The sequence below is a fragment of the Protopterus annectens genome, chromosome 5.part1, assembly GCF_019279795.1.
Source record: "Protopterus annectens isolate FY-2018-M chromosome 5.part1, PAN1.0, whole genome shotgun sequence".
Classification (NCBI taxonomy): Eukaryota; Metazoa; Chordata; order Ceratodontiformes; family Protopteridae; genus Protopterus; species Protopterus annectens.
In genome coordinates this window covers 351,021,738-351,048,097 of record NC_056736.1, presented here as the reverse complement: position 1 = coordinate 351,048,097, position 26,360 = coordinate 351,021,738, and the positions used below count along the sequence as shown (strand labels likewise).

At 39.7% G+C, this 26,360-nt stretch overlaps 1 protein-coding gene across 6 annotated transcripts in view; it reads right to left on the bottom strand.

Moving 5' to 3' along the window:
* ARAP1 (ArfGAP with RhoGAP domain, ankyrin repeat and PH domain 1) overlaps positions 1-26,360 on the bottom strand; it is a 2,759,262-nt gene that overhangs the window by 158,934 nt on the left and 2,573,968 nt on the right. For 5 of the 6 annotated variants that reach the window (XM_044073028.1, XM_044073029.1, XM_044073032.1 and 2 more), the window contains one exon: positions 11,493-11,648. In XM_044073028.1, the coding sequence (XP_043928963.1) occupies positions 11,493-11,648 (156 nt within the window). The remainder of the gene's footprint in view (positions 1-11,492; positions 11,649-26,360) is intronic. The other variant, XM_044073030.1, reaches the window with a different exon arrangement.

Sequence of the window (26,360 nt, the reverse complement as noted above, 5' to 3'; positions counted from 1 at the left end):
GGCCTTTCTGTAGGATATCAACATCACTTGGCGAGTTAATAATAGCTCCCAACTTGCAATTGTCTGTGAACTTTGTCAGCCAGAGACCCTTTGTGTTGGGCTGGAATTCAGAGAAGTAGATATCAAACAGGAGTGGACCCAGGACCGAACCCTGTGGGACTTCACTCGTGACTGGTCGGCAGTCTGACTTGGAGTCAGCTAATTTCACACTATGGGTTCTATCTGTGAGCCAGTTTGCAACCCACCTAGTGATATAGGGGTTGATGCCTAGCTTAGTGAGTTTTTCTATGATTCCTGAGTGGGGAATGGTATCAAAGGCCTTGACCAGATCAAGGTAGGCTGTATGAACCGGGTCTATATTAAATTCTCAAAAACCGACAATGTCGAATCTGACATTGTGGACACGAGAATAGCGAAACTGCAGAACATCGAACAAGTAAATGGAAATCTCCGTAAGGGGAGATTTCTGTTTACTTCAATGTAGTGCAGTCTCGGAGTTGGTATATTGAAGTAGCGGGGGGTGCAGGGGGGGGGGGGGCTTGCCTCCCTGCCTACACCATTTAGTTTTTTTTTTGTTGTTTTTATTTTTTTTTCTGAACATTCGATGTGTTAAAAGTTCGATCACTAAATGTCAACCTTTAGTGATTCAAACTGTTAAATATTCGATGTTCTAATATAGACCCATATGAACCAACTTGCCTTCATCCACAGCTCTGGTGACTGACTCAAAGAAGTCGACAAAGTTGAGCAGCAATGATCTACCCTTCACAAAACCAAACTGTGTGAGATCCAGAGTTTGGAGATTCCCTATCATCATCTTCTTTTGGCTGTTCCCGTTAGAGGTCGCCACAGTGGATCATCTGTTTCCATTTCTTCCTGTCCTCTGCATCATGCTTTTTCACACCAACCTCCTGCATGTCCTCTCTCACCACATCCATAAAGCTTATCTTAGGTCTTCCTCTTTTCCTCTTACCTGGCAGCTCCATCCTTAGCATCCTTTTCCCAATATACCCAGCATCCCTCCTCAGCACATGTCCAAATCAATGCAATCTCGCCTCTCTTGCTTTGTTTCCAAACTGTCCAACCTGAGCTGACCCTCTAATATACTGATTCGTAATCCTGTCCATCCTAGTCACACCCAGTGCAAATCTTAACATCTTTAACTCTGCCACATCCAGCTCTGACTCCTGCCTTTTTGTCAATGCCACCGTCTCCAACCCATATAACATAGCTGGTCTCACTACCCTCTTGTAGACCTTCCCTTTCACTCTTACTGGTACCCGTCTGTCACAAATCACTCCTGACACTCTTCTCCACCCATTCCACCCTGCCTGTACTCTCTTCTTCACCTCTCTTCCACACTCACCATTACTCTGAACTGTTGATCCCAAGTACTTAAACTCATCCACCTTTACCAACTCTACTCCCTGCATCCTCACCATTCCTCTACCCTCCCTCTCATTTACTCACATATATTCTGTTTTAGCCCTGCTGACCTTCATTCCTCTCCTCTCTAAGGCATGTCTCCACCTCTCCAGGGTCTCCTCAACCTGGTCCCTACTCTCACTACATATCACAATGTCATCTGCAAACATCATAGTCCACAGGGCCTCCTGTCTGATCTCATCTGTCAACCTGTCCATCACCACTGCAAATAAGAAAGGGCTCAGAGCTGATCCTTGATGTAATCCCACCTCCACCTTAAATGTATCTGTCACTCCCAATGTCACACTACCCTCGAACATATCCTGTAGCACTCTTACATACTTCTCTGCCACTCCCGACTTCCTCATACAATACCACAACTCCTCTCTAGGCACCCTGTCATATGCTTTCTCTAAGTCCACAAAGACACAATGCAACTCCTTCTGACCTTCTCTGTATTTCTCCAACAACACTCTCAGAGCAAACATCGCATCTGTAGTGCTCTTTCCTGGCATGAAACCATACTGCTGATCACTAATCATCACCTCCCTTCTTAACCTAGCTTCCACTACTCTTTCCCATAACTTCAAGCTGTGACTGATCAGTTTTATCCCTCTGTAGTTACTGCAGCTCTGCACATCACCCTTATTCTTAAAAATAGGTACCAAAACACTTTTTCACCACTCCTCAGGCATCCTCTGACTTTCCAAAATTTCATTAAACAATCTGGTTAAAAATTCCACTGCCATTTCTCCTAAGCACATCCATGCTTCCACTGGTATGTCATCTGGGCCAACAGCCTTTCCATTCTTCATCCTCTTCATAGCTGTCCTTACTTCCTCCTTACTAATCTGTTTCACTTCCTGATTCACTATCCCCACATCATCCAACCTTCTCTCTCTCTCTCATTCTCTTCATTCATCAGCCCTTCAAAGTACTCTTTCCATCTACTCAACACAGATTCCCTATATCATTGTTTATTAGGTCCATGATGATGCATTCCATAGCTTTGCATATCAGATTCGTCAGGCTAATGGGGCGATAGTTCCCAGGGTCTGTAGTCCCTCCTCCTTTGTGGAGAGGGATGACTGTAGCAATGCACCATTCAGTAGGGACAAAGCCTGAGGTGAGGCTGTGATTGAACAGGGCACACAGGTGAGGTGTCAGTTCACTCTGTAGTTCATGTAGAGCACAGCCAGGGGTATTGTCAGGTCCCATAGAAGCTGTATTCTTGGCCTTGGACAGTGCTGTTTTAACCTGTGCAGTAGTAATACTGGGTGCCTGGCAAGCTACTGGTACTGTGATTGGTCCTCTGGGGGGAGGGGGGGGTAAAGTTGGCACTGAATCTGTCGGCCAGTATATTGGCAATATCTGTTGGCTCGGTATAGGAGTTACCATTGTGCAGTAGCTCAGAGCAAATCTGGGTATTGCCGTGGAGATTCCTTACATAACTACAGACGGCCTTGTGGCTTAACTTCTTTATGTTAATTTCATACAACGGATATCACCTTAAGGTTCCAACATCAGTTTTTTTCTGTTTCAAATTAGGTTAACCTTGACAGCAAGAAAATATGACAGCAAAAACTTTTATACTACAACACTGCTGTAATTCTGTAAAACTGCTATTGTGTTTGTGCTTTTTGAGCCTGCGGTGTGACTGAAAAGGTTCAATAGACCAGTCTACCTACCTGGTTACCAAACAGTAAATAAGTTAAGTAAATAACTAAAATAAACAAACAAATAAACAAATAAATAAATAAATAAATAAAGCAAATCATAAAAAAGTCTCAAAATAAACATCATTTTAGGAATTTCTGACACCATGAATTCAGTGAGAAAGGCCATTCTCCATTTAGGTTAATTCCAGTTGTTATGTAATGCAGCGCTAACTTAATGGGGTCGATCAGGCCTGAATCCATGAAACAACAGCTCCTAAAATGACAAGAGACTTCTTTAAAACAGGAAAAGCAAAGGCAAAAATCTTGGATGTACTACTGTTGTCCATCTTTTTTGGGAGCATCAGCATTTGCATCCAGTCCTGGAACAGCCACATGTCACAGATGTAACACATATCCTGTAACAATACTTCCTGAAATCTAACCAGGTCATTTATTTTAACAGTTCACTATTTGTTTCCAGCAGGACAGCCTTTCATCAAGTGGTGAGATAATTATAGAATGATCTTGAAATGAACCAAAGCATTTGAATGTTTGATAAACAACAATCCTCCTGGAAGAATATGAACTGGGTAAGAACAACTGCTATGATAAATGACCGCAAAGGATGTAAGTTGCTCAGCTGAGTAAAGGAGGACATATCAAGGTGAGTGAGGTAATGCAGGGACCATAGAAACCAAAGGAAACAAATCACAATCCAAGCTGGAAAAAGTAATCATTTGAAGGATCTTACAGCATTCATACCTCTTAGACCTTTTTCACATTGGTTAAAATATAGAATAAAAATTAAAACTTACAGACCAATTTGCTTAAAGAAAATATTTAGAACTGCAGAAAATAACACTTTAGCACAGACCTTATAAAATTGGCTAAAACTGCAGTGCTACAGTGTTCATGTCTGTTATGCAAATCTGAATTTCCATTACTACCAGTATCTGTACAAAATGCATGTTACAAGGATGCATAGCATCTCCAAACAAAAGAAGGAACTGAGAGGTATGAACTCAGTTGCTGCCTGGTGTAGTATTAATGAAGTAACACTCCAATAATCACATGTACATTCTTTTCCAAAATCAGAAAATAACTAAATTAAATGCTGGCATGTTGCTTCATCTGTTTAATCATTTCTTAACTGTTTTTTTAATTTGCAATTTGTGTAAGACTGAAATGCAGGTTGAACTAATTAGATAAAGTATAGTATGATGTGTGTATTAACAAATTATGGTAAAGGTAACAGTGTCAGAAATGCCCAAATTAAAGCATGAAAAGCATGCATCCAGCATATTCCACCTTATTGCATGTCATAGAGAAGTGTCCCAGAACTTATGGCATCCCTCAACATTGAAAAAAGGGACCATTCTTGGTGCTCCTCCCTTCTCTCCTGAGGAGAAGTGCCTTGTCATCTGTGTCCTACATACATGTCTAAGTGAGGACAGCAAAACAAAACTTTTCTCTTAAAAATGTGGCAAACCACTTGACACAAGCTTCAGTTAAGACAGTAAAACCAGTAAAAGAACTGATTTCTGTACTCACATTCAGAAATTCTTGCACAGAAATGAATATCACCGCTGCACTAGTGACTGATTGAATCTGCTGACTGTACCACTGTCCCAAAACCTGGTGCCCAGGTTGGTTGCCCCTTTACCCCACCCTAGCTATACTTCTAAACTGCCTACATTCTGAGACTGAGGAAGCATGGCTTGTGTAGTAGTCACTAGGTAGAAACTGCATTATGGGATTGCAACAACTGTAGAAGTTATGGGAGTAACTGAGGTAATGAAACCTAAAAGGTGGGATGAAAACCACAGGAAATAATGCAGTTCCAAGAACAGTTTTTTTTTTTGCTATCCCCTGGGACATCATTTAAGTAGCTCAGCCCTCAGTGTCCCACATCCAGGACAGGTCTACCAACAACGTATCTCCTATCCCCCAGACTTACTCCAGTATTGCTAGGGGTGGGGCTGGTCCTGGGGCTTGGCTATCTTAGCATCCACTCTGTTGTTTTCTTTCTTTACATGCCCTATACACTCCATGCTTTGTCTCCCATGCTTGTCAATTATGTCTGAGGGCAACTCTCCTTTTTGGACCACACCTTCACTAAGGGATCATTGACAAAAGCCCTTGCACCCATGACAAGGACACCCTTCCCTTCCTGCCCCTTCATCAGTTACTTGACCCACTAACTGAACCTGGGTCAACTGGGCTATAGTTAAGGATTTACTCCTCTATACTGCCAGAGTGGCAATGCCAAAATGGTTTTGATGGCATTCTTACCAAACTCCAGACTGAAAACATTAAAAACTAGTTCATAGGTTCACAGGTTCATAGGTTTTTACAAGGTTAATGACCACATGGGCCTTTTTAAGCCTAGCCATGCATCCCAAATCTCTGTCAAGTTCAGGTACCCCTGACAAGTGTAAGCAGGGGCTTAGGAGATGAAGCATTTCCAGGTTGCCTGTGTCCATTAGAGACATAGGTGCTAAACCAGGAAGAATTCCCTGTTCCCCATCCAATTGTCCAAGTTATACTTGAATTGGGTTAGGGAGAAAGTCTGCTTCACATGTATGGGGAGCCTGCTCCAGAGATGGGGTAGTCTCTGGGATACATACCTGTTTCTCCAGCAGGTTCTATTTATATCACAGGCAAGGTTTAAGTCTTTAGAATGGGTAATTGTGGTGCTGTTTGTTTTGTGGATATGCAGGAGGTACATCACAGTGTGGTCTAAGAATGCCCTGTATGCCAAGCATAGATCTCCCCAAAAAAGCCTGTAGGAGACAGAATACAGGGATAGGGCCTTGAGGCAGTCTGTATAAGATATTTTACTTATGCCCTGTATTCTTTTAGTGAGGAACCTCTATGGACATTCCAATTGTTGGATATGCCTAGTTCGGTACATACCAAAGGGGACACTTTACTCAATGATAGGTCTGATGAATGTTGAGTACAGTGGAACGATGACTTCCTTGGAACTAGATGCCATACCTTTGTTTATAAGTTGCGCAACACAGAATGATTTCCTCACTACTGTAGACACATGATGATCAAAAACTAGATTACTGTCTATGTGTGTCCCTAAGTCCCTGACTATTGGGTCAACTCTAAGCAGTGTGTTGTCCATATTACAGTTACTGGGTCTATGTTAAATCATCGAACACTTAAAAAAGCGAACGATGACTTATCAAACCCATGTAAGCAAAAGCTTACAATCTTGAATGCTTAGAACAGCGATTTTTTTTCCCAAGGGAACAAAAAAAATCACTGTTCCACAAAACAAAAAAAATATTAAAACATTACATAAAGTGGGGGGATTTGCCCCCCACACCCCCCTTCTTAAATATACCAACTCCGAGATTGCACTACAGTCATGAAACCGGCAAAGTAAAGGAAGCGGCAAAGCAATTTCTTTCCCAGGGAAAGAATTAGCTTATATGCCGTTTTTCTATTTTGCCTTTTCGTGCTTTCAAGTTTGATCAAGATGCATTTGAAAGAATGCGTCTTTGATCATTTAACAGGAAGCCTAGTTACCAGGGATGGATGACTTCCCAAAGGATACTATTATATATTTATTGGCATTTAGTTTTAGTTCATGGCTCTGACATCAGTTGCTTGTCTGTGTTAGCCCTTCCTGGAGAATGTTTGTATCAGTGTGGGATTCAATGACAGCTCCTAATTTGCAATTATTTGCAAATTTAGTCAGCCAGAGACCATTGACATTGGCCTTGACTTCAGGGAAATAAATGCCAAAAAGGAGTGGTCCAAAACCAATCCCTAAGGGACTCCACTTGTGACTGGCCTCTTTGTAAAGGTGGACTCCCCAATTCTAACTTCCTGGGTCCTGTCTGTGAGCCAGTTGGCTATTCATTGGGTGAAATATGGGTTTGAACTTATCCTCTTGAGTTTGTCAACAATGCTTGAGTGGGCCATTGTGTCAAATGCCTTGGCCCAGTCAAGGTCGGCAGTGTGAACCATTGTGACCTCATCCATTGCTTTGGTCACCTTCTCAAAGAAGTCTATCAGGTTGAGTAGGCATGACTTGCCCTTGACAAAACCATACTGGGTTGGGTCCAGTGTCTGAAGGTTTACTATATCACTATTTACCATTTCCATGACAATTCTTTCCATGGCTTTACATGTAAGACTAATGAGACTTATGTTTCTGTAGTTTCCAGGGTCTGTAGATGGCCCACCTTTGTGCAGAGGGATGACTGTTGCTGGTCTCCATTCATGAAGCATGAAGCCTGTTTGGAGGCTATAGTTAAACAACAATTCCAGAGGGCCTGATTGGTCATGCTTCATGCTACTTAGAAGGCTTCTAGGATATTGTCTGGGCCCACTGATGCAGTGTTCTTGGCCTTAGAGACAGCATTAAGGACGTGTTTATATTTGATGGTATTTCCTGAGAGAAGTTTGAGGGGGAGAGAGGGTTAAAGTTGGAGCTGAATTTATTGGGTCTACTTTGAAACATCTAAAACCCATAACATCTAATTTCATAACATTGAGACCAGAACATCTAAAACCCATAACATTGAATTTCATAACATCTAACACTACAAATCACAAGACAATAACATCCCCGCCACATATAACGACACCAAACTACCAAACACACTTTTTTCTATGTTTCTGCAGGGGGGCAAGCCCCCCTGCACCCCCACACTATCCAGTAAATTAAATATACCAACTCCAAGATTGTACTACAGTGAAAAAAAAGTTAATTTCCAAACCCCACTGTATTAAAACTAAAGGAAGTCAGTGGGGAAAGTGAAGATGCTCCCAGGTCTAACTCTTCCCAGGATTGACCTGTCAGTAACCAGGTTAGTCATGAAATAAGACTAAATCCCACTTACAGTGGAAGTGGGAAGAAATAATCTGGCAGAAAGAACCATAGACGAAGCATTGGAGAGGACCAAGCAGATAACAGTGTGCTAAGGCTACAAGAGGATAGTAATTTGTCTTTTCACAGCCTGACTCATTGCTGAAGCTCATTTGCTAAAGTCTAGCTAGGCTAACCTAACACGCAACTCCAAAAGTTTTTTTTTTGTGAGGACAATAAAACACATATTCTTTCACGCTGGTTGATTCGCATCTTTCTTTCTACTATAATTGGCAACTATGTCAGCAAACCGCTGAGCGAATTATAACCTCATTAATAAGCTGCCTATCAGGCTTCAACTCCATCCCTATGGATATGGATTGCTTTAACTAAGACTAGAAACACATACTAGGAAACCTTGGCCTTTAAAATAAAACAGAAGTTTAAGAAAAATGTGAAGGCTGTTCAGAAAAAGCAAACAAGGTAGGAAGAAGGAAAGGGTGCTGGAAGTACGGAAAGAAACAGTAAAATAAGACAGAAGACTATCTGGGGCAAAGAAGGAAGGAGTACAGGAAGATAGCAAGAGCAGCTGGAACAAAAAATTACCACAAGAACGGTATAGACATGCAGAAGGCAATGAGGGAGAGTAGCTTTGGAAGAGAAGAAATGGTTAACACTTAGCTGAGAGAAAGAGACAGAAATATCAGAGTGAAAGACAAATACAGGGGAAACGTACCAAGATAGATGAAAATAAACTATATTAAGGAAATGAAATTACAAAGAAGAGAATACAAATAATGGCACAAAAATAAAGGTCAGGGATGGCAGGAGATCAGAGACATCTGGGAAGACAGCAGAAGAAATCTCAAGAAGAAAATAAGTAGTTGGTGAAGAAAACAAGCAATGTTTCAACCTAGGAAGGATAATGGATGATATACAATCACTAACAGTTAAAAGTTAGGCCTTGCATTTAATAACTGAAATGTGGGCTTAAGATAAGAAGATACTAGAAATGGTGGCACTGGAGTACAGGGTGATGAAGAAAGAGGTTGGCAAGAAAGTTTGAGGGACTGTAAACTATAAGGCAAAGCAGGATGAAAAGGAAGTAATAAAACATTGGTCAATGAGACAGCAACAAGCAACCCCCCAAGATGAAAAGAAGAAAAAGATGGTTCAGAAATTAACTTGAAGTTTTGAAAGCCATCTGGAATAAAAGGGAAAACTGATACCTTGGCACCTTCTGCAGGGCATGAAATAGATTCATGGGATAGACAGGGAACAAGAGAGTAGCGATTATGGGAGACCTCAACTTACAGAGGCAGAATGGAATATCAAACCATCCAAAATGAGAAGAGAAAGCAACCTGGAATGGAAGGGTTTGAAAAAAAAAAATAAAACAAGTAGTGTTGGGAACCAAGAAAGGAGGAATCTTTGATCTCAGTCTCTGTATGGGGAAGATGTGAGGAACCTTCATGTCAAGGCTCCACTACTTAACCACGGAGCAGTACATTTCGCAGTTATTCTGGAAAAGGATCAGAGAAAGATCACAAAGCTAAAGATCTGGGAATACAGGAAAGCTGATCATAACAGAATGGAGGAATCATAAGCAGGGATCTGGGTATGATGTGAGAGAAAAAGGCGGGGGGGGGGTGCTGTGGGCAACTACTACAAGACTGAATTGGGGATGTATGGACAATGCATTAGAAACAGTGTTCATTCCCAGAAGAAAAGGAAATTTGATCTCATTCACTAGGTGAGGACAGCCAAGAAAGAAAAAAAAAGGAAATAAATGTACGGCAAAGACAAGTCAAAGGGGAGCATAAACTGGGAAAGTTACATGGAGGGTAAAAACAGGGTAAAGAAATGCACCAAGGAAGTAAAAAGGGAATGTAAAATGGCTAGTTACAGATATTAAGACAAGAAGGCTACGGATTTTAATTATGTATGAAAATGGAAACCTCACTCAGAGAGAAAACAGCAAACTTATATTGGGAAGGACAAATCTATAAGGCAGTAAAAGGAGGCCAAGAAAGAGGTGAAAAATCTAATCTACTATATTACATCAGTATTAAACAAACAGGATGCAGTATCAATCTAAGAGGGCTGAAAGGGCACACTGAGAAAGGAAGGAGGACAAGGTTCAGGGATCAAATGGGGTCATGCTAATCGTGTTTTGATAAGAATACTAACAGAACTGTTCAGTGTGTTCTTTAGGGAATGGCAGCCCTGCTGGACTGGAAGAAAGCAAATTTTGTGCTTAGATGCACAGGTGGAATAAAGAGGAATCTGGAAAAACACAAAGCAGTGGGGTGATGGCAGTCCTAAAGCCAAGGCATATAAGGTTCCTGTAGCAAAATGGGCTGATCTATAAATTTCATCATGGAGTCACATCAGGCAGATCCTATCACGCTGACCTGATCCATTTCTATCACTGAAACACCAGGGAGACAGACAGAAGTGACAGATTAAGAAACTGATAACTGGATTCCCACTAAGGTAAGTCCTGAATCCAGTTCTGTTTAATGTGCTTATCTCTGAACTCATGCTGAATTTGGAAAATTCATTCAGTCTCTTTTAGAGATGTCACCAAGGCTGGTGATATTAAAATATGTGGGTGGATGTTTAAATCTTTAGAGGGACCAAAGTAGACTACGGGCATGGTCTCAAAGTTGTCAGCTTCACTTCATCCCATCCAAGTGTATACTGTTGCATCTGTGAAACAACTCAAGGGTAGAATACGTAACTGGTATAATCAGGCTGGAAAATACAGCCTAGGAAAATGACAAAACAATTAATGTAAAATGAATATCTAAACCATCAGTGAAGTCCAGTTTTAACTTTTTACATTTCTTATTGATTCCTGCCTTACTGAATATATTTTTGTACTTGTAACTGTGAGATTGTTGAAGGACGGGGTTAAGTAAGGAAGTTTTTCCCTTAACCCCAAGGTTTTGCAATACTGGAGTGGGTACATTTAGATGCATGGTTGTGCGGATGCAGGTGGGCTTGCCACTGTAAAAACAGTATTATAACTTTTTTTTTTTTTTTTACTTTTTTCAATTAATGCAGTAGCCCCTGCAAATTTTACAGAGGGTGTGGCATATGAGCAGATGGATGGGCTTAGAAGGCATAATCTGCATCTATAAATTTATGCCTGAACAGAGTTGATACCTAATCTTTCAGGAACTTCTCCCAGTAGATAGGGCTTCCTCCAGTTCAGTCCCGTAAGTACAGAACAGAAGAGGCTCTTAAGTACATTGAGATCTGCATTGTGACTCTGATGTCTGTGCAAATAAATATTCAGTGGATAACAGACAAGTAAAATGTTAATGAAGAAAATTTAGAAGCTTAGTTGTGGAGTAATTCTCAAAGGAAACAAGTTAAGATAACAAAATAAAATAAAAACAAGACTGGAGTAGGTAGTGAACATGGCACTGATAATCCTTATATCGTTCTTTAACCTTAGTGTGCTGACAGCATCATACCTATCACATTATCCTCTGTATATCAACACAAGGCAGCAGCTGAGATAATACTGAATCCCTGCTATATTACGGATGTGATTGGTTACCACTCACAGCAAGATGGTCAACAGAGAAAGCAGCCACACTCTTCCTAATCTGACTTGCACTTCCCCGAAGTGGGATCAACGAGATGCTACCCAACCTGGAATCCTGGAAGGCCCGTGACACTTTCACCCTTGATGACTCTGAGGGCCAGATGTTACCTTCATTCTAAATTGAGAGAGGAAGAAAAAAAAATATGTATACATATATATTAAAAACAAGAATATAAAAAATACCAAATAACATCCTCTTGGCATTTATCTGAATTTCCTCCAAATGTATTCTTATTAACAATAAAATTTTAAAAGGACAATGCTAATGTAACACTATATTAGAGACCACAGAGTCAAGAATCAAATAATGACAATTACTAACTAGTGCCGTAACAGAAATACACAACTACTTACAAAAAAGCAGTGAAAAATAATTAAACTTATTAAATTAAATTAAATTAAATAAATTAATTAATTAAAATTGATGAGTCACAAATAAAATGCAGTCTCATGCTGACAAAGTGGCAAAATGGCATGCTGTCCGCATATTCTAATGTTAACTAGAGTTCAGCTTGCAGGAGTAGCATCCCAGCTACTGAGGAAACCGGTGGGGGAACAACTGAGCAGGCAGAGCCTGATCCCCCCCCCCCCCCGGGCTTGGGATAATATCATGCTCCATAACTTCTACCTAACAGACGCAGGGTAGTGGTCCCAGATATAATTAAAATATGGTGGAGTACAGTTTCCTTGAAAATGATCACATCTTTAATAAGCACATCAAGCAGACACAGAAGCATGCATGTACCTGACTGAGTTCTGGACTGGGATGTATTCACTAACTAGTTAACAATATTTTTTATTCGTCCAAGTAAACACAGTAAGCAGAAGTACTTTTTTCAGAAAAGACATGGGAGCACTGGTTTACTGAGTTAGTTAGAATCACACAAAAGGAAAAATGAAACCTGAATGAATCAAATCCATTCTAAGTTAATGCCACATGTTAGCAGCATGTAACTTAAATTATCTGTGCTAAACTGCCATATTCAATATAAAGGCATCAGGCAGACAACAAATTCTTATTCTTATAGTACCCCAACCTTTAATGCTAAAAGGCAAATCCCTACTATCCCCACATGAAAACATGACATAGAACTTCTCAGAGGAGAATGAATAGGTGAGCTCGGGGTTCAGCAAGAGGTGAAGAAAAAAAGAGAAATACATTTGTATTGATCTCCTCTTTTAATATGTTTTCAAATTACAACAAACCACAGGCAGTGAGGTATTGGGTTACAATATTACTTTCTCGACCATGTGCTATAACATGGCATATGCAACTGCTTTAATTGTCACCCTTCTGGAAGTTCAGCACTTGAAACTGTGAATCCCAAAGCTCAGAAATTAACTGTGATTCTGCTAAAGCAGCAGTGAACTGCAAAGTCTGCTGTTATTCATTAAAATAATTTTTGCAGGTGTAGGCAAGACCCCCCGCACCCTCACACCCCGTATTATGTTCATCACTGACATTGTTATAACTCAAATATAAGAATATTTACTTAGATACAGCAATTTCAGACTTAGAATGTATTTTCCCCTAACTGCATTTAATTTTTGAAGTTCTAAGATGCATACTTAGGGTCTTCAAATTTACAGTAGGACCCCATTTTTACTTACCTTGGATAGTTCATATGATATGCTGGTAAACTGAAGCAATGATTGGTTTAATTGTGACTCAGTCAACTAATAATAAACAAGGTGCAGTGTAACCATGAATGTAGTCCATTCTCATCTCGGTCATATCTTCCCTTCTCTACACAGCAGTAGATCAAAGCTTAAGATCAGTGCAGACCTTAGGGAAATTACAGCATACAGAGACTCTTACACTGTTTCCGTATCTGGCTGGAGATACTTATTACGAATGCAATATTTCACCTTTACTTTGTGCCAGTCTTGCAAAAAAACATATTATATAGATCTACGTTTGAATGTCCTCTGACACATTTTTGTCAGCTTATACTTCAACGCATTGCTATATTCAGGCATGCCATCCTAAACATCTTGTTTATGTGGCATTAAATTGCATTACAGTCACCACTGTAACCTGATTTATTTGTCAGGATTGTTTACCTGTGAATAAACTGTCTAATGAGCTCTGAGTGTTGAAGATGAGTAAAACAAAGAATATGAGTTTAAAGGTACTTTATTTAACCATACACAGGAATGCATTTCATGGCATAGTGGACAAGGGAATATCTATTTCTTTATAGAGGAGTCATAGAATTAACTACACCTTATTACAGTCCATAAATGATAGAGATGTGCCTAATAAATATATGTACACTTTATCTACTTTTTAGAAATGTGATCCTCTCTTTAGTGCCTGCTGGTCTTCAAACCCCATACCTCTAATCAGGCATATGTTTCCCATGACACTTCATGTGCAGAGGCAGCAACCCTTGGTGAATGGCCCATCATCTACATAGTAGTGGAGAAGGATGTTTTGCCCCTAGCCTACAGAGGCTCCCTGCTGGCATATTCTTACTTTCTTCTTACAAAAGCAGTACCAGCATTATGACCCAAGCCTCCATAGGCAGTCAAATGCTGCCAACATGTACATCAGGTGAACACCCCCCTCTGTCTGGCGTTTTTGCAGAGCATCACGTTTGTACATGCTGTAGCAAATGCAACAAAACATAAGTTATCACAATCTTCCTAAATGGGTCTGCCAGGATTCTCCACTCAGTCATCTCCACCACATTGACTCTTCCAGTCCCACTGATCAAAGCCAGGTTATCTGGGTTACAGTCAGGTATTATCCCACTTTGTTATGAAGATAACTTTTACCTCCTTTTTGATATGTCTATCAAAAATGTATGCCATTTCTTACCTTCCTTGCTAGTGGCATGCACTCTCATATGTTGTAGTCTGTGAATTGCACTGACTTAGAATGGGCAATCAGGTTATAAGACCAGCAAATTAATTGCTAAAGCATACCCCATATACAATCTTGCAATAGCCACTGCACATGAATAGCAATTGTAAATTAAGCATTAAGAAGTGTAAGTCAAGTGTATAAATATACTAACTTATTTGAAGGTGTGGTTTATGAGGGATTTATCTACATTTCCCATAATAAAGTCATTCTACTTCTCATGAAAAGGGCATAGAAAATTGCAAGCAAATTTAAACAAAAGATTCACAAATGGTGTGTAGTTTTATGGTGTGTTTTCCTCCCATCTGGCAAGTTTACACTTTTACCAGGCAGAAGTAAATCCCACTACAAGCTACACCACTACAATGAATTACTACATTTACACCATGTGATTCTTGTGTTTTTCCACATTCACTTATTGTCTTTCTCATTGGTTTTAACAATGCTTTCTGCTGCTTACCACTAGTGGTTACTTACTGTCACATAACTTCTCAACCTTTTAGAGTAAGAAATCTGGACCAAGCAAGAAATAATGGGGGGACAAAGGCCCAAAAATAGGGACAGATTATAAATATTAAATAAAACAACAGGAAAATCCACAACTTCCAAAACAAATTTATTCTCTCTCTCTAGAGAGAGAATAAATTTGTTTTGGAAGTTGTGGATTTTCCTGTTGTTTTATTTCATCTTTTGCTGGTCTTTGGTTGTTTATATACAGATTATAAATATTGCTGGAATAAACTTAGAAAGTTGCTAGAAAGACGTTTTATGTCCTGTCGTTATTTAGTGACTTCAATCCTCTGTGACTTGCTAGAAAAGCACAGATTTAATATGAGGCAAAAATCTGGAGAGCCTGTAAAAACATTGACAGTTGACTGGTATGCTTAGTGAATTCTTTTTAACTGTAGTTTTGTTTCATAGAGTTCAGGCAACTTAATAAACTAGTGTTAAGTGTAATGAACTCCAGAGTACCTGTCCACTCTGAAAGTATGAAGTGAAACAGCTGACAAAAGTCAGAATTTGCTTAATGGTCAGCAGCCATCTCTAAAACACAAGCAGCTACTGAAATCTGTTTTTGTCTTATTAAAAATATATAGATACAGTATTAGCATTTTGTGTGGCTTATTAGTTCAAATCTAATTTCCTGTAAGTTCAACATAATCCTATATAATAAAACTACAATGCATACTTTGTTGTTACTTGCCACTCTTGACTTCAAACAACTAGAGGAATGGGCCAACGAGTGAGTCAAATATGTTCAAGTAGGAGTTATTATAGCATTTACTCCAGATGGAGTAATTTCTTAAGTATCTAGGTTTGTCTTTGTATCAGTTTGCTTCCTTCTAGTGCATAATTCTCAATAATACTCATTGTGCTATAAGGAAACTAAACAAGCAACACATTTGTTTTTTTCAAAAAACTCTAACATTAAATGTTAACATGAAGCTTTGTAATTTTAAAACTAACCACAATAAGACTTGCTATAGAAGCAAACTTCAGGGGACCAGTAGCTTATACCCCAGCTACAAATGTGGAATTAAACTGCTTATGCTAACATAATATTAGTATAGCTCAGGTAGTTAAAACCATGAAGTATTAATTTTATCTTGTAGACCTGGACTTTATTCAATCAATATCCATTTATAAGTAGTCACGTAACCACACAGTGCTCCTAGGTCGCCACTGAAAAGGGTTCATGGTCACTAGGTAAGCTAACGACAAAACTTCTATATTACAGTCAAGATTTTAAATCACCATAGCCTCACAACTACACCTGTCTGAAATATTATTCACAGACAATTTATTCCTCTTGAGAGATGTATTTTCTAAATTGGCCTCATGCTTTAAAATCGGAAAATTACCATAAATTAAGATTATGCCTTTGTTCTCATTTCATTAACAGAGTGCATTCCCTTAAAGGAGTTATGATGTGGTTTTCAGAGGGGTCAAATGCATTTATCTCTTACATTTGTCTTTAAATGTGTGGGTGTAAAATAACACCCAATCCAGTGTAAGATGTCTGTAGCATCATACAACTTTTTTGCATCAAAATGAATGTCTGGCTCAAGATACCTTATTCAGTGTGTGCACTCTGACAGCACAAAGTAGCTTTATGACCAAAATAACATGTGCTTTTTTAATTCCATTATTATTATTATTATTATTTTATGTATAGCTGGGTCAACAGAAAATACCTGAAAAACTGGCACCTAACCAAGGCAGAAGGATTATAAGTACAGGAGCAGTCTTCTTTTCAATGTTCACTATCAAAATGTTTTGTGAACCTCCTTATTAGTTCAACAAGAATATAATCATTGTTAATAATTTTTCTTTATATTTCTTTTTCCACTCAGTACAGGACAAACATGCTCTTCCACACATTATACATTTACTCTGTTTATCTAAGAATATAGCCTTCTGAGGAAAGAATGAGAGATTTTCATCTTAAGTAAAACTGGTTACTTTGTCTCCAAGATGCAGTGACTATGTACTGAGAATAAAAAAGTAAGGAGTTGTGGGGACAAAGCTTCCTACACAGCTTTAGTGGGCAGTTTGTGTGTTTTGGGGGGATCTACTCCAAATCCTAAATCCTGCTACTCTCATATTATACTTGTCTAGGAAACGTTGCACATATCTAACAGTCCTCATGCACAAAGGCTCAAAATACACATACACGAACTTGTGCAGTTATGAATAAACAAATCAAAAAGAAACATAACCTTGCCCATTACTTTATTATTCTCAGTCAAAGGTCACTCCACCTCAATGGAAAAGTGGTCACTGACAGGCACTGAAAAACCTGTCTCACTCTTTTTCCAAGGAGCTGTGACTTCACAAAAGTTAAAACAAAGCATACGTCAAGAATCAGCATACTATAACATCTCTGATATGTGGTACAACCAACAGCACACCACGACAGCCTGCCAACACAACCGATTACACCCAAGCGACTGGGATATGAACAGTTCATATTGAGCAAATGACTGTAAGCCACTTTGAATATATGCATACTCATGTTGTCAGTTAAAGCCAGGGAAATGTGATACAAGCAGGACTCATACCGGACTGGATATATTTACACGCATATATATGGGTTCTGCTACTTTTGTTGAATGGAGCTTTGGTTATCATCTGTTTAGTCAACACTATTTGGTCAACTAAACAGATGGTTGACATCTGTTGACAAAAGTAGCTTATTGGACTTTACCTCTGAGGTGTCCAGATTTTTGCCTTTAATTTTTCATCTGTTTCCTTAGTTTGTAAGAACAGTATTTAAAAATTGTGCTTAATTTATGAACTTTGTCCTCCCATTATTTATGTCTTTGTCCAGATTTCTCTGGTCTTAGAGGATGACAGGTATGGATCAGACTATTCTTGGGGTTGGCGAATTTGCCCTTTCCCTGAGAATTGTCTGATCTTGAAATTAGTATATATAACTGTCTGGGTTGTGGGGGCAAGTCCCCCCTGCAAAAAAGCAATGTTTTCTTTTGATTTTTGATTTTCAGTTTTTGGATACACTGAGATTCATTCGCTGTGCATGCATAGTATCATGTCAATGTGCATAATGTCGATCATTTGGTGTCAACATTATGCACATCAATATTACTGGAATTCAATAAACTTAAATAAATCCATACTTATGGATTTGTCTCAATGTGCATGACGGCAACACAAATTGAGCAACATTATGTACACTGGCATGCTACTATGCATGTGTCTAGCATTAATCTTGGTGCAAGCAAAAATTTAAAGAAAAAAACACAAAGCAAACATTGTTCTTTTACAGGCAGCAAGCCCCCCCCTGCACCGTACATATGTGGCTAATGAAATATTCCAACACAGAAATTCACAATCCCGTGGAAAGGGAATATTCCCCTACCCAGGGACTGTTTGTTTCACACACCTGTTGACCACTAAATAAGCTACAAATTACTGAAGCACTCAGTCTTTCTCATTACATAGTGGTTAACACTTTATTGTACTTATCTTCCTCATGTTACTTCAAGGAAACAGCCCTAGTACTTACTTCCCCCACTTGTCTAGAGGAAAAAGTGATTAGCCAGGCATGTCCAAGGGACAGCTCCTGGTGTTCTCTCCAGTCTACCTGATGAATCTGGGCATCTTTGGGCAATGTAGCAATTGCCTCATGTACACTGACAACCCTCTCCTCCTACAACCAACACTATAACCTTTGAGAGATGCATTAATCTATCCAAACTGGAGGCAAAGCTCTCTCAACCCAAGACTGAACTTATCAGTTAGGAGGAGAAGGTAAACACTTGCTCCACACCACACTCATCACATAGTCCCACTATACCTACACCACCAAAACCCACACATAGATATATAAAAACATTCTCGGAGGCTCTCAATAAGAATCTGCCCAAGCAACAGAGACCTCCAAAGCAGAAAGAGAAGCAACCTCCACCCCTCATCACAACCCAAAAGACACATAACACACAAACTCAGTGTGCCACTCAACCAGAGCCCATAAGGCAAAACAATGTACCTAACACATTAGTCATAGGTGACTCTACAGTCAGGCACATGGATGTTCCACTCACCAGAATAGACAAGGAGAAGGTTACTGTTAGCTGCCTGTCAGGTGACAGGATCCGCCACATAACTCATGCACTCAGGTCACTCCACAACAAGTACAAATATGACTCAGTCATCATCCATGTTGGTGTGAATGACCTGAGATGTACCTCCCTGGACTACATAAAAAGAGACATGGAGGAGCTCTCCAATCTTGTAATTCAGGCAGGTATGACCCTAGCCCTGAGTAGCATTCTACCTTCGCCCAGAATGATATCGCAGTACACGGGCAAAATGACTGACTTTAACAATTGGCTAAGCTTCTGGTGTCATTCTAAGGGGATCCAGTATCTGTTTGCCTGGGATGACATGGCTGACAGGCCACGATGCTTTGCCAGAGATGGCCTGCACCTGTCATCCCTGGGATTCCAGATACTGGCTAAGGCTCTTGCCACCCCTACAATGCCTTTTTTAGGCAAGGTTCAAAGGACAAACCCACCACCATAACAGATATAGGCAAGCAAAAACTGAGGGTAATGCTACTCAATGCTAGAAGTCTAAACCTCAAAATGCACTCACTCAAGGCACTCCTTAAAATGGAGAACATCGATATCTGTGCAGTGACTGAAATCTGGTTCAAGGCTCCAGACAGCACCCCTGCACTACCAGGATATAACTCATACCATACCTTTCGGCCATCTAACCAGGACCAGAACACCAAGGGTGGAGGTGTGTCCATATTCATTAAGGATAACCACACCACCAGGCTAGTTGCCCAACATAATGCATCCACAATTATCCAAGTGCAACTAACTCTGGGCAAAACTGAAATCCATACTGTAGCTTGCTACAGATCCCCCACCATGCCCCAGGATTCCTACTCTTCTTTTCTTGATATACTAGAAAATATTAGGGTTCAACCAAACACCCCAACAATGGGCGATTTCAATTACCCCACCATTAACTGGGAAAACTACTCATGTACCAACTCCTTTGCTCAACGCTTTCCAGAGTTCATAAACTCCAATGCCCTGGGCCAACTTGTCCACACTCCCACCAGGGGCAATAATACCCTGGACCTGGTCATTACCAACATGAGTGATTGGTGCTCCACACCTGAAGTCAACTCCTTGCTGGTCAGATCCGACCATAAGCTAGTCACCATGGATATCTACATCCCATCTCCACCCCCACCCCCACCCCCATTAAGGAAACCACTGTAAAAAACTTTTCTAATGCCAACTTCATGCTTCTTAAGACAGGAGTGGCCAACTTCACATCACCCATGCATATGGACAATAAAGTTACAACTGCCGAATCATATACAAATGCACTCTATAAGCACTTACACAAGTGCATGGATCATGCTATCCCTAATAGAACCAAGACACTGTCCTCCAAAAAAAGGAGGCCAATCTGGTGGTCCACTGCTCTAAACAAACTCTACAACAGAATGAAGAAACTGTTGCAAAAGAGAGTAAAATCCCATGAGTGGAGGAGCTCCCTGGTCAGCCCCAGTAAGAAGCTGAGATCCCTCATAAAATCCTCCAAAGCCAGCTATGAAAACAAGACTGCCACTGTCTCTAAGAACAACCACAAAGTATTCTATAGCTATGTCAAAAATCTCAATGGCAACACCCAGATCTGCTCTGAGTTACAGCACAATGGCACAAAAATTACAGAACCAACTGGTATCACCAACATCCTGGCTGATACGTTCAGTGGTAACTTTCCTCCCCATCACCCATTAAAGGGCCCATATCCATACCGGAAGAATGCAGTGCCCCTGCAATCACAACTGAGTAGGTAAAAACTGCACTCTCCAAGCCAAGAACACAGCATCCATGGGACCAGACAACATCCCAGGCTGCGTTCTACACGAACTTCAGAATGAACTGGCCCCCCCACCTAAGCACTATGTTCAATCATAGCCTCATGACAGGCTTTGTATCCACAGAATGGTGCACAGCAATAGTTATACCACTCCACAAAGGGGATGCCACCACGGACTCTGGGAACTATTGCCCTATTAGCCTGATGAGCCTCATTTGCAAGGCCATGGAACATATCATCATGGAACTCATAAACAGACATTGGTAACCTCCAAACTCTGGACCCCACCCAGTTTTGGTTTGTGAATGGAAGATCATGTCTCCTGTACCTGATCGACATCTATGAAACAGTCACCAAAGCTGTAGATGAGGGTAAGGCAGTTCACACAGCCTATTTTGACCTCACCAAGGCTTTCAACACCATCAACCATTCTGGAATTACAGATAAACTCACTAAACTGGGTATAAATCCATACGTCACAAGATGGGTTGCCAACTGGCTCACTGACAGAACCCACATTGTAAAAGTTGCAGACTCCAAATCTGACTTCATACCTGTGACAAGTGGAGTACCACAGGGTTCAGTCTTGGGTTCTCTCCTCTTTGGGATCTATTTCTCTGAAGTACAGGCTAACACAGAGGGCCTCTGGCTGACAAAGTTCGCAGATGACTGCAAATTAGGTGCCATAGTCGAGTCCCCAAATGACGTGGACATCCTACAGTAGGGCCTCACTGAGACTGGTGCCTAGTATCATGGCCTCAAGCTCAATGCCAAAAAGTGCATTGTCATCCCCTTTGGTAAAAACTCTGTACCCATGAACTTCCACATAGGCGGCAGTCCACTTAATGCTGAAGGTGTGATAAGAGACCTTGGGACTCAGGTGGACAGTAGTCTCTCCTTTGACAATCACATTGCCACAGTAGTCAGGAAATCCTTCTACATGGCACACCTCATCACAAAAGGGTTCTCATCCAGGAAAAAATAGGTCACAGTTCCCCTCTATTCGGCTCTCATTAGAACCATTATTGAGTACAATGCCCCTTTTGGAATGTACCTCTCAAGACATCTGCAACAGCTAGAGAGGCCACAAAAATATCTGACAAAGAGGATTATGGGACTCAAACAGATGCCCTACACTGACCGTCTCAAAAAACTCCAGCTTTACTCCATAGTATATCGCCTACTCCAAGGTGATTTCTGCCTAACATACAAAGTTATGTCAAACCCAGAGCTGTTGGACATGCTACACCTAAAGAAATCCCAATCCCTCAGAGCTACATGCTCTAGAGACCTAAACCTCATCACCACAATAAACAGAACATGCTGGAGGGATAGATTCCTGTCCCAGTGACTTCTCATACTCTGGAACAAGCTACCTATCTATGTCAAGCAGAGTTCTTCACTAGCACTCTTCAAGAAAAATCTTGATGAGTGGATAGGAAATAGGAAATTCACCCCGAGAATCACGTCTGTAGCCCTGCTCGACAGGGGCACATGAAAATAACCTTCTTGGGTGGTGAAAGCCAGGGAACCTTGTTGGCTAGGCTTACACAGACCCTTGGGCTGATAGCCTAGTACCTACCTATAAACCTAAGAACCTATCTGTTTTGTTGACCAAATTGTGTCAGCTAAACAGATGTCAACCAAAGCATATCAAGGGTAGAAAGGTCACACAGCAAAAACATTCAGTAAAAACAAGAAAAACCCAGCCAAGATACAGTTTTCACTGTGTAATGTCTCAAAACCTCCTATGACAGAAGCCTATGGGATTTACAGAAATGACCTTAAGTATATACTGTGTTTCAACAAAATGGCTTGTGAATAGTCATGACTTTTTACTTTTTATGCCTTCAGTTTTTATGGGCACATAATGGCCAATAAAGCCAAATGCCACTAGCTGTGGACATGGATGCTTCAGACTTTTTAGTGCATCATCAGTGCAGGACAATTAGATTACTTGACTAAACTTTAGGAGCACAGAGCTTAAAATCAAGCCTGATGTCTTTAAGCATTAAGATGCCTGCAAAATATCCCAACTAAAATCTGAACAAAGAGTAGAAAGGTCACTCGGGCAAACCATTCAGTAAAAACTGCAAGAAAAAAAAAAAACAGCCAGACTAGAGTTTTTACTGTGTAATAACTTAAACCTCCTGCCCTGGAGGCTCACAGGATATATGCAAATGATCCCTTAAGAGCATATAGTGTTTTAGTGATATAGAGTTTACGCTCCGTGTTTCTAAAGCTTAGCCAAGCGATATCCCTCATTTTTACTTGTAATCTATTTCCATTTAGTTTTTCCTATAATACATAACAATTCCATGGGTATTTCAGGACATAAATAATGCATTGTGTAACACACCAGTACTTATCATTAAATATAAACCTTATACAATTCATTTTTGCCAAAATTGATATTAATATATTTACATACATTACAAGATTTACATTGAAAGACACCCATATTATGTTCCTTATTTACAGTATATCTACACTTATATGGATTTTAAGATGTTTATAAAAACTATGCACCAGCATATCTCCTATGCTATGGCCATATTTATATGACATTTTAGGACTATCACATAGGTTGTTGTTAAAAAATGTTTAACCTTAACTAAAAAGTTTTGATGATATTTTACTAAATCTAGCAACTTCTCTAAGAAAAAAAAAACACACTTAGCAACAAAGTAAATATTGTGTCTGTCTAAACCACACAATACTTCCATTTCCTGTGTATTATTCTCACTAGTAATATGAGGTCCATCTTTAGGCTGCAATGAAACATTACAAGAATTCATCACTGAGATTTCATCATAATCTCTATTAATAATAATTTTAGACATTTTTCTAGTTTCCCTTAAAAAATAGCATGATCATCATAAAGTCTGTGTAACTACAAACACTTCCCGTATCAGTGTGATGAAAGTAAATGTGGAGGGTGACAACTCCTGCAATATAAGCACTAGCCATTAACAGTCTTTTTCTACGTACAATAATTTTATACTTACCAGTACTCTGTCCATAAAGTTCCATACCTACATAAATAGTATTGATACCTATTTTGCCCTTGAAAGACTAAATCAGATGTATCGTCTTGCAAATATTCAATAAATTGAGCTACATAATTCTTACCTTCTTGACATATAAAATTAAATTATCTATAGGTATATCTAAAATAAATAACAATGGAATTGTTCATGAACTCATGACCATACATATATCTGCACTAAATAACCCCATAACCAAATTAACGTATATAAGGCACAGGGAACTAATTTAAGGGGGCGGCGAAAGCCAACACATTCTAGCTAGGCTTATAAATGCCTTCGGGCAGATAGCCTAGCACCTACCTATGAGGGACAAACAAGTCACGATAGCAGTACCTGTTGAAAAAAATCATCATTAAAACTAAAATAATTATTTGTTAAATAAAGTAAATTAGAGCTATTGGATTACACTTTACAGGACTATCACCTAAAAGAAATAATTTAGAGCCTCAATACCATGGGTATGATTAATGCTTGTAAAACGCTCTCAATAACAAACATTATTAAGTATAGCTCATCATTCCAAACAAGATCTTGCATTTTGACCAAAAAGTTTCTAGCATCTCTAATGCACAATAGTAAGTCGATAACATATTTAAATATTCATGTAAGAAAATACCTATAAGACAGTAACCACATGCTGAAATGATGGGCCTACCAAGGTGACCTCTGGTAGCTTTATGGACTTAGGAAGACAATTTAAGTAGTAACTCTGATGTCTTCAGTAGAGAATTTGTCAACATCATATCTATTAAAATAGCCTAACCTATAACCTTTTTTGAACAATGTACTAAAACTACTTCCTGGTTGTTCATATACAGCTTTATCAACCCTTCTACAGACACTGACATCAATAACATATGTGTAAGTATTATGTATACTGCAGAATAAGAATGTTATTACCCTTATCAAAAGGTTAAAGAATGAAATGTTCATTATTTCTTAATTCTTTAAAAGACATCCATTCACACCTGCTAAAAGCACAATGAAAAATGTCCTTATTCTGCATAATATCAAAAAACACAACTTTTATTTCAAAACGTAACATACCAGAAAACTGTTTGACACATTCATTATGAAAATGGGGGATAAAATGGCTGACATTACTCCGCATGTTATGTAGTGCTAATTATTAGGCCATTTATCTAATAATTGCAGAGTCCTTTTACAAAGTTCTGCACCTTCTTGTGTATCAGTACTGTTGCATATCTTGCTTTTCTTTCCAGTCAGTTTACAATGTCACTTGCGCAGACAATGACAAGAACAAGGTCATGTACTACACTGTGGTACTCCCGTGGGAAGCAGGCTTTCATCTCAGTAGACTTGACTTATTATTTACCCATCTAACTGTATTACCCATGTCACCACCCTAGGACTCCCTCCAAGTCTAATTCATTGAAGAACTTTTTTTGTGGTAACATATCAACATGCTCTGCGAAAGTCTAAACATTCAAAAGCAAAGTTTGTAGTGCTTACTGTATAACAAGTAGCAGTGTGAAGACCAATTAACCAGCACTTACTATCACAAACATCCAGAACTAGAGTCAAAGGTTAATGCGAGGTGCCCACAAGATAACCCTTTGCTATTCGGTGACAGCCCTAACATGGTGCTTCTGCAAGAAGACATGCATCACAGCACTGGGATACCTTTACTGCCATATTACATGCTAATGAGGCAGTACAGGAGAGATTCATATGCTAATTAACCATATGCTCCACCTCCTGGAACTGCTGTCTGAAACACTTGGCTGTGAAGATTAACATGGCTGACCCTTACACATGTTCATCCATAGTGATAGAGGTTAGTCCTGGGGAGTTTAGTGCTAAGGTAGTGTTAGGAGGTTTGTCTGCATGAGTGTGTGTGCGTGTGTGTTTGTAATGAATGCGTGTATGTGTTAGTGGGTGGTTGGGGTGGCTGACATACATCCACACATCTCTAGACTAATGGGCAGAACTTGCAACATTGAGTATTCTTTTATCTCCACTTTTAAGGGCACTTTAACAGTAAGGAGCGCCAAAGGGGAACTGCTAGACAAAAGAGATTACTCTCATTTCTTGTGCCTTAATGCCACTTTAACAGTACAATGATTGTGGAGGGGAGACTAGACACCAGCAACAACCTAGCAGGATAAATCTAATGTCTGGCATTAATGTATGACTGCAGTCTTCTGTTATTTATGAAGGCCAGAAAAGGACAAACAGAGGACTTTCAGACAACTCAGAGATGGATATAGGGTCTGTGGTGTGTGTGTTTGAGTGCGTGTGGGAGGTGCCTGTGTTTTCAAAATATGGCAGCCAACAATGGTAACTACCACAGGATGTGATGATCTGCACTTTGCAGTAGTTAATGTAACTCAGATATATGTAGATTAGCACATAATGAGGTCTTTCATCACTGCAGCTAATGTGTCACTGACTCACAAATTACAGTATCACAAAACAGGGCCTTTTTACTGTGGATTATGTAGCCTACACTGGGGATCTTAATGAATCTTCAGGGTTTATCTAAGCAAAACTGCAAGTATTTAACAATACACAG